At 34.4% G+C, this 13,803-nt stretch overlaps 1 protein-coding gene across 1 annotated transcript in view; it reads left to right on the top strand.

The window, feature by feature from the left end:
* The window catches only part of NBEAL1 (neurobeachin like 1), a 93,850-nt gene that overhangs the window by 11,596 nt on the left and 68,451 nt on the right, over window positions 1–13,803 (top strand). Inside the window, exon 2 of the mRNA XM_009289491.2 lies at window positions 8,256–8,347. Coding sequence (XP_009287766.1) covers window positions 8,256–8,347 — 92 coding nt within the window. The remainder of the gene's footprint in view (window positions 1–8,255; window positions 8,348–13,803) is intronic.

The raw sequence follows: 13,803 nt of genomic DNA, 5'->3' as shown, positions 1-13,803 counted from the left end.
AATGGAACAGAATGCTTGTTTGAATTTTGAAAAATGAGGTTTATAATTACTTGCCAGGAGCCTTTCTTCTTTTGGATCGACAGCTGATTCAAAAATTAGTATTGTGATTAAAATGAAAAGTTGTGCCCAAAGGCGATTCCCTTGATAATTAGAACTGATTGATTGAATTTATCAAGGCAATTTAGCCAGTTTAGAAGGGTTTATCATGAAGTCTTTTATTAATTCTAGCTGTAGTATTGCTGCTATAACAAAGCTTTTCAGGTTTTATTTTGGCATTTTACAGATTTGAAAGGTTCACAAAAAGCATAAGCACTTTGACATATTTCAGAATAAAGGCTGCTAGGAGATCTCGTGCTCAGAATGTTGCCTTTTATGTCTGAAAACATGGAGAGGAAAAAGCTCCCTTAAATAAACCTTCTAATCCCCCAATGAATAGTTTATTTCAAACAGTGTTGAGAAATGTTCTACAATTCTGCATTATGCCGACTACTTCCGTTAGTTTTAAGACTATTAAACTCACCAGTGATCTAAAGGCAGTATTTAATGTTTAATTTCCTAACATTACTTTTTGTAGGTCTAATTCAGCCTTAACACCAAGGGTTTGTTCTTATTTTAAATACAATGCTTGGGGATGGGGGATTAGTTACCATAATACCAGTGCCAGTGAGATTTTATGGTAGTGCTTCTAAGCTGAAATCCACTTTGAAGGTTGACTGACTGCTACATACAGTAGTCAGACCAGGCTGGCTATTTTATGACTGCATGTTAAATTTAACGACTTCAAACAACTGTCTTGTCAAACAAGTCGGGCTTGTCTGACAGTCGGACTCTGAACTGCCCTGCAGGGAATTTTTGCTTTTAGAGCATGGAATGTGACACTGCAAATAGCCTCGGGTGGATCCAGCTTTTGTTTTTAGCAACTAATGCTTCCTGAACATAGCTATAAAAACTGTACTGAGCTTTGCCCTTCTAGTTGTGTCTGTTTGCTTGAAGCTTTAGTAGAAATGGAAGTTACTGTTAAATCTAAAAGCAACACATTAGAAATACATAGATAGTGTCAATTTGAAACCTCGGGTAAATGTGCCTGTATTCCACAGGCGCAGGTCTAAAGACTTTCAGTGGGAGGACTTCAGTGTCAGTTTTGTGCAAAATGTTTTTATTTAACTTAGAGTAAGCTGTAAGAATTCAATACTACTTGGCTTGTTATGAATTTAAAAAATGTTATTACTGGTGCAAAAAACTCTCGTTGACCTTCTTGCATAGGCAAACTAGTTACTGAAAAAAAAAATGATGGGATTATAACATTTCTTCGTCATTCATTTCATCAGTCTTCATAAAGAGTAGAGAAAGCTATTGTAATTTCTAGGTAACTTAGTATATCAAAGACAAGAGCCTGTCCCAAGTTAGTGTAGATTTTGGTTATAGTTTCTTTTCATTTCATTGCCTTAGAGAATGTCCTATCTGTCAGAAAAGCATTAGACTAGACCTCCTCTCTGCTATTGGCTTTGTTTCAGTGGTGTTAAACGCTAAAGTTGGTGTAAGCATTGAGAGCTTGTTTCCGAGTTCTGCCAAGTCGTAAGGAGGCCTTGCTAGAGTTTTTTTTTTTATATATATATATATATATGCAACTGTTAAAATGTTAGACTTCATGGGAAACTTGCTAATTGTTTGGCAGTGTTTAGCCACAGTATTGCTGTGCATACTGTAGACCAGTAAGCTGGTTTTATTTAGCAACTTTTTTTCTTTCTAGCATTGTACTAACTGTGTTGGTAAAGCGGAAAAAAAAAAACCCTCACAACCCTCTTCTGGATGTTTTATGGTGTGTTTTTTGTGTGGGGTTTTTTTGTTGTTTGTTTGTTGGGTGTTTTTGTGTTTTGTTTTGTGTTTTTTTTTTCCAGGTACCTGTTAGAAACACTATACTGCTCAGGCCTGGCAGTCTTTCTTTTTAAAGTGTAAAGAGCTATGACAACTATTACTGTGCTGAGAGGATCTTATGAAAATGGAGGTCTAAAGGGTGGTGTGTTGTTTTGCTGGTGGTTTTTTGTTGTTTTGTTTTTTTTTTAAAGAAGGCTAGAAGTCTTTAAGGAAGGGAAGGAACAAGGAAGTATTTTCACTTCCAGGTGCTCTGAGCTACATTTGATTTAATAGGCTTAAAATACTTTTTTTTCATTACTGCAGGTGAATGATTGATTGTTGCTGTAGCAGTTTCACAGGCCTTCATTACAGTATGTTGAGCTCAGAAGCCTAAGCTTAGGCTCTGCAGACTTGTGGCTATCAACTACAGGACTTTTTTTGTTGTTGTTGTTAGATTCGCACATATCCTTACAATGACATCCTTAAGATAGCCTTGTTAAAACTCTCGTTGTTTCAGTTTATCACTGTGAAGAGGAATGGCTAACTTAAGTTGGATTTTAGCTTCTTGGAATTTCAAGCTGTGGAGAAATTATCTTCTAGAAGTTTTAAGGCATGCAGTTTCTATATATAAATTATTATTCAAATAAGATACAGAAATTTGTCTTGCACAAAAGCTAGGCAAGTTTCAGGTAAATAAATGAAATGCTTAGGCTTGTGTCTTAGAAAGCTGCAAGGTTTTGAAAATCAACGTTTTCTTATCTTTTAGTGATTGGAAAGCTGTAACTGGTGAAAGGTGTTTTATTACCACATACAGCTTCTTTCTGCTTTTACTGCTGGTGTACAAATCAAAAAATACCTTCCGTATTTCTTGCTGATCTCATAGGGCATGTCTGTATAGTGTGTGTGGCGGGGCTGGGAAAGAATACCAATCTAAAAGTGCTTTATCACAGTTTGTCCTTGCTGAGTATTATCAAAACATATGCTGCTTTGTATGCTATACTTTAAAAGCATGGTGCATCTTCAGCCAGCACAATGGAAAACAATTTGGAGCTGTTTTCTGACATACAGCCTCCAGCTACTTGTCTGCAGAATGACAACAAAAGGGTAATTATGGAAGTGGGGAATAAGGGAGTATATTCCATAGGTTTCCCTGCTTTTACTGGTAATAAGGCTTCTGAGTATTTAAGATGCTTTATTATGGTCTGGCTAAGTTACACTGCTTCCTTAGGAGGACTGCAGATACAACAGAGTAGCTAACAATTTATAGTGAATCAGTTGGAGCCAGGGTTGCAGTTCAGTGGTTTGTTGCTTGCAGTAGCAACACAGATCTGAAGTATTGCCATACCCATGGGATGCTATCTTCTGCTACATGGTTACACAGATATTTGTCAGATTGCAACAGGTACTGGCTTGGAAAGTTGATCTGGCATTGAAGAACACAAATGTATTCATGTTACATTGAGGTCAATTTGTGTTCTGCTGTTAATGTGGTTTACCACTTCTGTGATGAGAAAATAGAGGATGGTTGAAAAGGTGGGTGGGAAGAGAACTCAACAGAAATAAATTCTAAAATCCACTGAATTTAAACTTCAGATTAAATGGCAGCATCTGACCTCAAAAAAAAAAAAAGTTCAGTTCAAAATAAAGATGCTGGGTAGAGTAATTGCAGTGTACATGGTGCACAGGAAGCAGCTGATACTCATACTACTGTCTGTTTTTATTACGAAATTAGAATTTTAAGCCAATGTAAAAAGACAGTTTTTCTCCTAAAGCATCACGCTTCTGGTTTGGGAAAATATAAGATGCCTTTGAAACATGTAGGCTAGTCTTCCAAAAGGTATGTATTTAGCTATGTTTTAGGAAGGGACATTTTTGTGTACTTTGCTATGGGTAACATTTACCATTGTAAGTTTCCTTTCTTAAACCTGCTTCAGTAAAATTTAGATTTCTTGCAGCTTCCAACAGGTGAATGGTGCATGGGGTCTGGGCTGGTTGCTGCTAATAAAGAAAAAGGAAAACCTGGGCCAGATTCAAAGTTTGAAAGCTGTTTTTAACTTCTAACGTCTTTGAAATAACTTAGATGTCTTAATTTGTAGCAAAACTGTTAAATACTGGGTCACTTTTTCCTGGAATGATGTACTTCTAGTTTATATGTCTTCATTTCTGTTCGTTTCTGGAAAGGTGGCATACTTCTATTAGGTGGTTTATAATGGAGATTTTTCTCTTAGTGTTTCTCATGTTGCTCAGTGATCTTGTTTACTTTTTTGCCTTGATGATTCCCCCCCCCGCCCCCCCAAGTGGTGTTGAGTTAGTGCTATTGCCTGGATGGAAATCTCTAGATTTGACTCAGAATGAGTCAACTATTGTGTAAGGTATTTTCTACTGGCACATACCAGTAGTGTTACCTGGTATTTTGATAGGAATGCTGATTATTTTAATAACTTGGAATAATATTTAATTAATTAGCTGGCAGGGGATTGAGTTAGAATGGAGTTCGGTTAAATAGTGTGCTGCAGGTAATGATCAAACAGTACTGCAGTTCTTGGTTTTTGCCAGAATTGGGAGGACTTCTAGCGGCAAAGTGAATTGAGCAGTATGTGCACTACAGGTAAGCAAAAACTTTTGGCCTTTTACAACATCCGTGGCCTAATCTTGTCATCTACATAATTGCTTTTTCTTGCATATTTTGTCTGCCAATGTTCTCTCTTACTGCTAGTCTGCACTGATAGCCTTGCAAAGGCATTATAGTTTAAGGATAAGGAGGTTTAATTTAACCTTAAGCTTGAAGCTGATTTAGGCTATATCATTAAAAAGGAGCAAGCAGACATTTAATCTAATTTGTCTTTTGTCCTCCCCTTCCCCTTCTCTCATCCATAACCTTTTGTTAAAGCAGTTTTAAGTCAGATAATGACGATATTTGCACAGCTTCCTTCATGGTACATGACCAAGAAAAACTTAGGTTTTTTTACAAAGTTTACTGTCAACAATTAGCAATGAGCCTCAGCTGTGTCAACAAATGATTTTAATTTTGGAATATGAATAGAATCAATGTAGTAATTCACGTCATATTTCAAGGAGAACTTGCTCATGCCAGGAAAAAACAAAGCAGTTTGTTCAACAGGACAAAAAGTGAAATAGGTTCAGTTTTTGCACATGCATGTGCATTATCTTTAGAGGAATGGACGCATGCGTATGGCGAAGTTTGTGTTGGTTACTTCACCATGGATGCTATTGCTTTGTCCTTTGTAGCCTGAGCTATATTGTAATTGCTAAAATTGTATCCTGGTTTTCCTCATCTTTATGATCCTGTGAAATAGCTTGCGTGTGGCTAAAATAACTGGCTATGAATTACAAGAAAGTTAAAGCTTTAAATATGTGAACATTTTTAAAAAGCCATAGTGTCTGAAGACAGCATCTTCTGCTACTTCTAGCTCATTCTTTTAGGATATTAGCAAGTCTTACTTCTTGCCCATCTTTTGGTTTGAGTTTCAAGGTGTTTGATCTCTGAACCTGAGAAATGTGTATTCTGTATTCACCTGGCTGAGATAATCTGTCAACCTCTAGCTTAAACCAGTAGCTTGGAAACCTTAAATTTATTCTTTATCTCAACAGCTTCCTTCATTCTGTATGTTGCAATTTCATCTTGAGGACAATTAATAGGTGTGTGTTTAAGATATCTTAACCGTTTGGTAGTTCAGTGCATATTAAACATGAGGACAAGGCTACATTACACTTACAGGACATAATACTTTTTTGACAAATTTTTAATAGAAAAAGAAAGGGAGTGATGACTTAAAAAAAGAAAATCATTGAAAGGGGAATAAAAACAGAGATGAGGAGAAGAAAGATTATGAAGGAGGGAGAGATTAGGAATGAAGTGGAAGAAGGGGAAATAAGACAATTGGGGAAAAAAAAAAATGCAGTAAGGGCAGTGGAAGCAAATAACCAGACAAGATGTGAATCTCGCTGAGGGTTTTATCTGGCACCTGTTGTCACAGTATCTGAACACGTTTCATATATAATTAATAGTGATAGTGAAGTAAATTGTGTCTGGGTGCTTCTGAGGCTTCTTGCTTGAGTTAGAGGGGTCTTTGGGGGTACGGGTAAGGGTAAAGTCTAGAATGAGAAGGGGATTCCCATGCTTTATAACTCCTGTACTTGGTGTGGAAAGATGCTCTGAGAAGAGTTTTGCAGCACTTCAGATTCTGGATTTCCATTTTTATTTTATTCTGTTCCCTCCTCTCCCCCGGGAGGCTCTTTCGTAGGTAGCTATTTTGCACTGACAGGACCCTGTGTGTCAGTCTTTCTTGATAACTATTTCTTTTACTTTGACATTGCCCGAGAATACTGTGTGTGTTAAGTTATTCACAGATTGCTCCTTGGTCTTAACGCTGCAGGGAAATAATCTGTTATTTGAGAACATCTATGGTAATATAAAGGCAACAAGCAAAAGGGAGGAGATACAGAAAAGGGGAAAGAGACGAATGAACAAAAAAGTTGTTTTAGACTTTTACAAAATTTTATAAATTATGGAGTAGATTTAGAAATCATTAGAAAATTATTTATAACATGGAATGTAGGACTGCATGGATGTGTATTAATGGACATGACTGTACAGTCCTTGTGGAGGAAAATGTTAGCTATGGTCTGGCAGCTTGCTTTTGAAAATTAAGCAGCTTGACTTCTAAAGTGAGACTATCTCAAAGAGCATATTTTGACAGAATTTTCCTGTGGTGGTTTGTGGTGGTCTAGTATCTGTTCTCCCTGCTGGCACAGTACCCAGCCCTGAGGAACTGCTGGTCATGAACAGAGTCTGTCTGCTCTACTAAGAACAAGTAGGAAGCCTAAATTTAAATTCCTATCTGTTTTATAGATATCTAGTATACATGTCACATTAAAGTATCCTCCTTTCCTCCATCTGCAAGCTACTTGCTTTCAGCTTTCAGATGGGAAACAGTGAAAGTGACAGAAGAATGTATAAGAGGTTGTTCAGTTTCATTAGACATTAAAATGGCAGCAACCACTGCCTCAGGCTTCTTAGGTTGCGTTGATAATGACGCTTCATCTTCAATCAAAAGACAGTAAACTAATATACTGCAGAGAAGCTGAGTTTTACAGTGCTTTCACTAAAATTGAACTTGTTTTCCTTGATAATCCCAGGTGTGGTACTCCCACACTGTAATGATCCAGTTCCAAAGTGGATGGAGTGGAATTTTCTGTAAGAATGAGAAAAAAAAAAAAAAAGTTGAAAACTCCTTAGCATCTTTCCTCAGCTCCCCAGGGGCAGACCTTTTTCCTATGCAAGTTTATATTGCAAGGCAGCTTCTTCAGAGCATATTCTTAATGTCCCTTGAATTTCTTCTATGTTAGAATATTCTGTTGTGCTTTTCTCATAATGGTCTGGGATAAATGACAAACACAGGTGTTTTTGGAAATACAAAGCTTGGATATGATTTGAGGTTTAGGGCTACCAAACTCAGACATGACTTATCTGACTATCTTGGGTTTGCCAGGGTATGACCCTGAACTTGATAACATTATAACAATGTGGCATAAGAGAAGCCTTGTTGTTACAGTAGATAGATTAGTAGAAGCTAGAAGAAATACTTTTTTTTCTAGTGTTATCTTAGCCCTAAGTTACCAACATCTAATCAGCTAAATGCTTCTGGCATACAATTTACCTGTTGCTTTTGCAAGTCTTGTCTGTTTGGCAATCCTACAGGTTCTAGTATCTGTTCTCCCTGCTGGCACAGTACCCAGCCCTGAGGAACTGCTGGTCACGAACAGAGTCTGTCTGCTCTACTAAGAACAACTAGGAAGCCTAAATTTAAATTCCTGTCTGTTTATAGCTATCTGGTATACAACTCACAGGCTCTGCATTGTCTCTTGGAACATTTATCTGACTCTAATCTGCTGCTAGCTGCCATATCAATCAATGAATGAAGCAAAAAGCAAATTATTTTGTGATTAGGATTGTCATTGGAGTTCTTATTTAATTTTATAATCCATAAAGAGTGTTGTGTACTAATGTCTATGCTATCAAGACTAGAATATACTAGTAACTTTGTAAAGCTGGTATGTATTACTCTGGAGAGTAAGTAAAGATTGTTGGTCGGGGGAGAAGCTAAAATGCTTTGGTTAGCATTGGTACCAGGCAGTGGAAGCACATGAACTAATGAATAGAGCAAGAATGTCACATCAGCACAACATGGCTGAGAATTTCGAAGGACACGGGGTTTTTTTGTGGGGGTTTTTTTTGGTTCTAAAAATCTGTGTATTCCCTCCTTTCTCCCAGTTGAAATGCATTAAAGAAAAGCTCTCCATTCAAGTTAGTACTACAGAATTGTTGACGGATGACCTTGAGTGCAATATTGCCTGATGTTCTCTTCTTTTTTTTACAGAAAGATCCAGATTACCTGAAGCTCTGGTTGGACAGTTTTGTTTCTAGCTATGAACAGTTTCTGGATGTGGACTTTGAGAAGCTGCCAACTAGGTATGTAGAATTACAGACCTGTTCATCTTTGTTTGATATCTGAAACAGACCTGGCTGAGAGCCCAGTCTTGTTCAATGGCAATACTGCTTTTAAACAAAAGACAGATTTTTTATTTTTTTTTTTTTTAAAAAAAAAAAAAAATCTTTCTTTTTTTTAAAAAAAAAAAAAAATGTTTTTTTTTTTAAAAAAAAAAAAAAATGTTTTTTTTTTTAAAAAAAAAAAAAATTTTTTTTTTTTTTTAAAAAAAAAAAAAATCTTTCTTTTTTTTAAAAAAAAAAAAAAAAATCTTTCTTTTTTTTAAAAAAAAAAAAAATTTTTTTTTTTTTAAAAAAAAAAAAAAAATCTTTCTTTTTTTTAAAAAAAAAAAAAATCTTTCTTTTTTTTAAAAAAAAAAAAAATCTTTCTTTTTTTTAAAAAAAAAAAAATTTTTTTTTTTTTAAAAAAAAGAAAGATTTTTTTTTTTTTTAAAAAAAAAAAAAATCTTTCTTTTTTTTAAAAAAAAGAAAGATTTTTTTTTTTTTTTAAAAAAAAAAAAAATCTTTCTTTTTTTTAAAAAAAAAAAAAATCTTTCTTTTTTTTAAAAAAAAGAAAGATTTTTTTTTTTTTTTTAAAAAAAAAAACATTTTTTTTTTTTTTTTTAAAAAAAAAAAAAATGTTTTTTTTTTTAAAAAAAAAAAAAATTTTTTTTTTTTTAAAAAAAAAAACATTTTTTTTTTTTTTAAAAAAAAAAAAAAATGTTTTTTTTTTTAAAAAAAAAAAAAATCTTTCTTTTTTTTAAAAAAAAAAAAAAAATCTTTCTTTTTTTTAAAAAAAAAAAAATTTTTTTTTTTTTAAAAAAAAAAAAAATGTTTTTTTTTTTAAAAAAAAAAAAATTTTTTTTTTTTTAAAAAAAAAAAAAAATCTTTCTTTTTTTTAAAAAAAAAAAAATTTTTTTTTTTTTAAAAAAAAGAAAGATTTTTTTTTTTTTTTTTAAAAAAAAAAAAAAAATTTTTTTTTTTTTTTTTTTAAAAAAAAAAAAAATTTTTTTTTTTTTAAAAAAAAAAAAAATGTTTTTTTTTTTAAAAAAAAAAAAAAAAAAAAAAAAATCTTTCTTTTTTTTAAAAAAAAAAACATTTTTTTTTTTTTTTTTTTTTTTTAGTTGTTGTTGAGTGGCACTCCCATTCTTTTGAAGGTCAAGTTGGGTTGGGAATGATGAAACTAGGCAAATACTGGTATTTGCATTATATCAGGAGGTGGCATGAGTATTCACTTGTTCTTGCTCATAGAAATATAATCATTATTCCTTGTGCATTTTTTGAGTAAGTATTCATTAAATGTTGCATATGAAATAGTATTAGTCAGTATTAGTGCTTGGTATCTGTATCAGCAGTGACTGAAGAGAAGTAAGATATAGGTAAAGAGTTTTGTAATTTTATTTCAGGGATTGCTTTAAGATTAAGGATGAGATTAAATGCTTAATGAAAGATTTTGATATCTTAGCTGAAAACCTTTTAAAAATTAAAATATGCACAAATGATAGACTTTAAAGTGATTTCTTTGTTTGCATCCATGAAGGCTTTGGTTCAGGGCAAGAGTATTGCTGACTTCACTCATGTTGCCGACCACAAGTTCTCGGATATAATCATGAGGTCATATTGAAGTCTAATTTCAGAGTTCCATATTTAGTGTTTTGAATTTGTCTGCTGTGTTCTGAGGATTGTGTTTTCAAGACTAGCTTTGCAAATGAGGAATAGAAACTTGGGCACTGGATGTTTTCTCTTGCTTTTGAGATGCTTGCGTGAACTAAAGTTTTTAAGAAAAAAGAGATGTTATAGGATTCAGAAATCATGAGAACTGGTGTCAGTATTATAGGTGATATCACTACTGGTGTTTGAATGCAAAGAATGGCTCTACCTGCATGATGGCTGCAGTCCAAGCCCTGTTGAAATCAATGGAAATTCTTTAATGGGCTTTGGATCAGAATCCTGTTTGAAGTGTGATAGCCTCTACTGTTACAAGGAAATGAAGAATGCTGCAATTGGATCTCAGTGGATAAAAACGGGGCTTCTCGGCTCTCTGTATTAAAATTTTTCTTATGCCTATATGAATGCAAAATATGTAGTGCAATTACCAATAAGCAAGACCTTCAGATTAATTCTGTGCTCTTTGAGAAGATCTGTTTTCTTTGCAGTGTCAAAAATACATCTTTTACTGTGTTTAGTTAAGGAAAAAAGTTTATCCTTTGACACAGGTTATCTTTAACATACTGTTTAATATTGAAATTCGAACAGTGGAAGAGAAGAATATTCTTGGTACTTTGGGTTCTTTAAGTGTTTTTTGGTTTATGTGGGTTCATGGTTTCTGGGTTTGTTTATTTTTTTACAGTAACATAAAAGGTAAAAAACAAACATGAAGCTTTGTGCAGCATGTGCACAACAAATGTGCAGAACAATAGCAGCATCTTCATTGTGCTAAATGATGGTTTTGTGAGCATAAAAATAGTGTATTTTTCTGAGGTTAATGACAGGATTAGTGATTTAGTCTGGAAGAGTAGGCCCATGTGGATTTAGACTCATTTGTGTAACAGATGTAGAGAAAACGTATCAAGACAACATAGGGATGAAGGCAGATCATTCCTGTGCTTTGACTGGTTTAAAAATTACACTATTTGAGAGCAGATATTAGAATTAACAAAGAATTGCAGTTTCTGCCCTTATTTGCCTTTGTGAGATAATCAGGCATGTGAAAAGTGGCATCTTTCTGGGGTTTGTTGATTCATATTGCAGGCATTTACATTGTGGAACTGATATTACTGAGCCTGCAAAAAAGAACAAGTAGGTAAGTGCGGAACCACCAAATGCTGATTTCCAGTGGCTTCTCTTGGGGCCATAGGACCCTGTGGACTCAACTTTTTTTACTGGAGTTGCTTATTAAATAACTTACTCTGTCTTTTGGTCTTGGAAATAATATGTGATGCTAGCTAAAATGAGAAACTGAGTGGACTAATACTTTTTTTTTTTCTCCTTATATAAATCTTGGTATGCTTTACAGCTATATGCCTGAAAGATCTTGTGTACTGAAGGGCAAATGCCAGGAAATAATGAGAAACTATGTAGGGAGAAGAAAGCTTGTACAGATTGCTGGACAAAACTAACCTTTTGGAAGACAGGCATGAAGTCTTGTGTCAATGTAAAACATATGTGTGTGTTTTAGCATTCAAGAAAACAACACTTAAGAAATGTAATGAAACTATTAGGGAGTTTTTTTCCTGAAAGGAGGACTCTTGGCACTGTCACTTACTGATGTAACTGATAAGAGTATTTCTTCTATAAATTAAAATATATAATTTCTTGAAATCGGCTTTGGAAATCCAAAAGATGGTACATAGTGCAGAATTAGGAAATCTCTAAATATAGAGGATGAGTGTATCCAGTGGTATGATTTGACTGTATAAGTAGAGCTTATGCAGTTTATAGGCTTACACAGCTTCAGTTCTACCTCCATCTTTGTGTATCTACCCTATATTTTTAGGTGAAATGGTTCATTAATGGTGTTTTCAATGATTTTACTGAAAAGGTGAGGTGAATTTACTGAAAAGGTGAAAATAGCTATGCTGATGGCTTTGTGCATTGAGCACAGAAGATTAGTGCACCTGTCTGTTCTTTCCCTAAAAACTTTTATTCATCTCATATGTATTTACCGTGAAAAGGATAAAACCTTTACCAGCTGGTGGGACGTTTTTTCCCCTTATTGAAGGAGAGAAATTGTCATTTGGTTTAATGCTTTTAGAAACAACAAAGGCCTCCAGAGTGTTGTCATACTCTTTTTCTGCTTTTGGTTTGCATGATCTTGAGCAAAGGAGCTTAAAGTAAGCTCATTCAAAGTACCATAGAAACCATACTTTTGTTAACTTATTGACTTCAAACCCACATAAAAATGATGCAGGAATCATGATAGGAATGCTGATTACATGGTTTCGTGGTTGTTGAAAAGTAAAGCCTGGTTTTCTACAGCACTTTGTTCCACAGTGCTTGCCAGTGGCGGAGGAGAGGCTGAAAGTCCCAGGGTGTGAGTTTGAGCTGTAATAGGTGAATACAATTTAGAGACTAATTTAACTTCCTTTCAAACACCTGAGATGGCAGTTTATATTGCTGCATAACCATGTTAATGTAATGCAAGGAAATTATAAATAAAAAGAACCCAGATGTGTCAAGGCCTTTCTCACATTTTTGAGGTAGGGTACCAGCAGCCAAATCAGAATGTCAGTTAAGGTGTGATTTTTGAGATTTTATTTTTTTCTTCCTTTTGGAATACTTAGTTTACAGAGCTCATCTTGTCAGGAAACATTGATACTACACGTCCACAAATTTAACTTTTAGATTTTTGTGGTGATATGGTAATAATTTGCTCTGGGGTGAAAAGAAGTTTGATTAACTTAAATATTTATGTTTATTTATATACTCTATAGTATATTCAGTTTGAGTAATCCTGATTAGTATTTCTTGTGCCAGTCTCGCATAAGGCAGTAAATTCTCATGGGTTGTGCAATAGCACAGGCAGGCAGCTACTGCAGAGAAAACATTCTTTGGGACATGAAGAATGAAGGGTATGCTGTTTGCTCTCTTGTAAAGCATTTTATGATCTTACTGAAAAAGACTTGTTGGCCCTTTTAGGGAAATTACTTCTGTGTATATGATTTCAGCTGTCAAAAATTATGATCTTCCTAATACAGAGATGGTGAATTATCAGATTATGAGGAGCCATGCTTATAGTCCCTGAGGGTATGGATCTGCTGGCATCTTCAGGGGTGAAGCTGCTATCGCAGCAATTAAAATTTCTTTCTTGGCAGTTGTATTGGAAAAAAGCAGTTGCTCTCAGTTTTGTGGTTAGTGTCTCTATCAGTTTAGAGCTTAGGTCCTATAAAATATGTGTTAAAACTTTCTGAAGCCTTTGAGATTCTGAATCCCAGGAGCTGAAAAGCGAATTGCACAACTCTGTGAAGAGGCAAGGGAATAACCAGTATTTGGTCCTCTGTATATGTATAGGTAATACTTGTTTTCTAGGTCATGGGTTGCTGTCACTTATACCTGTCTAGTTGTTTTACTAAATTGGGTCTCAGTTTTTCCCTTCTATATAGGCTTCCTTTTCAACTTTAGAAGCTAAACAATGTATGGTTCCACATTTCCCTCAAATAATTGGTATCACAGTCTTTAGTGTCAGTCGTTGCATTTCTCCACACTTTTTGATGCTTATTCTTATACAGATGTATGCATGCAAGTGTCATATTAGTGAGTTTTTGAGCTAGCTGAGTTTTTTGTTTGTTGTAATTTTCGCCCTGGCTTTGGCCATTGTGAAGGCTTTTGTAAGCTGTGAGGCTCTTGCTTGTGTCTTCCTTTTCCTGTGTAGAGTTCATAGAGAGTGTGTCAGGGTGAACAGCTGATGCCAAAGGCAAACTCTTTTTAGCATGTGCAACAGT

Source organism: Aptenodytes forsteri, unplaced genomic scaffold, assembly GCF_000699145.1.
Source record: "Aptenodytes forsteri isolate BGI_AS27 unplaced genomic scaffold, ASM69914v1 Scaffold442, whole genome shotgun sequence".
Lineage (NCBI taxonomy): Eukaryota > Metazoa > Chordata > Aves > Sphenisciformes > Spheniscidae > Aptenodytes > Aptenodytes forsteri.
Note: the sequence above shows the minus strand (reverse complement) of the source record. Positions and strands in the feature narration are given on the sequence as shown.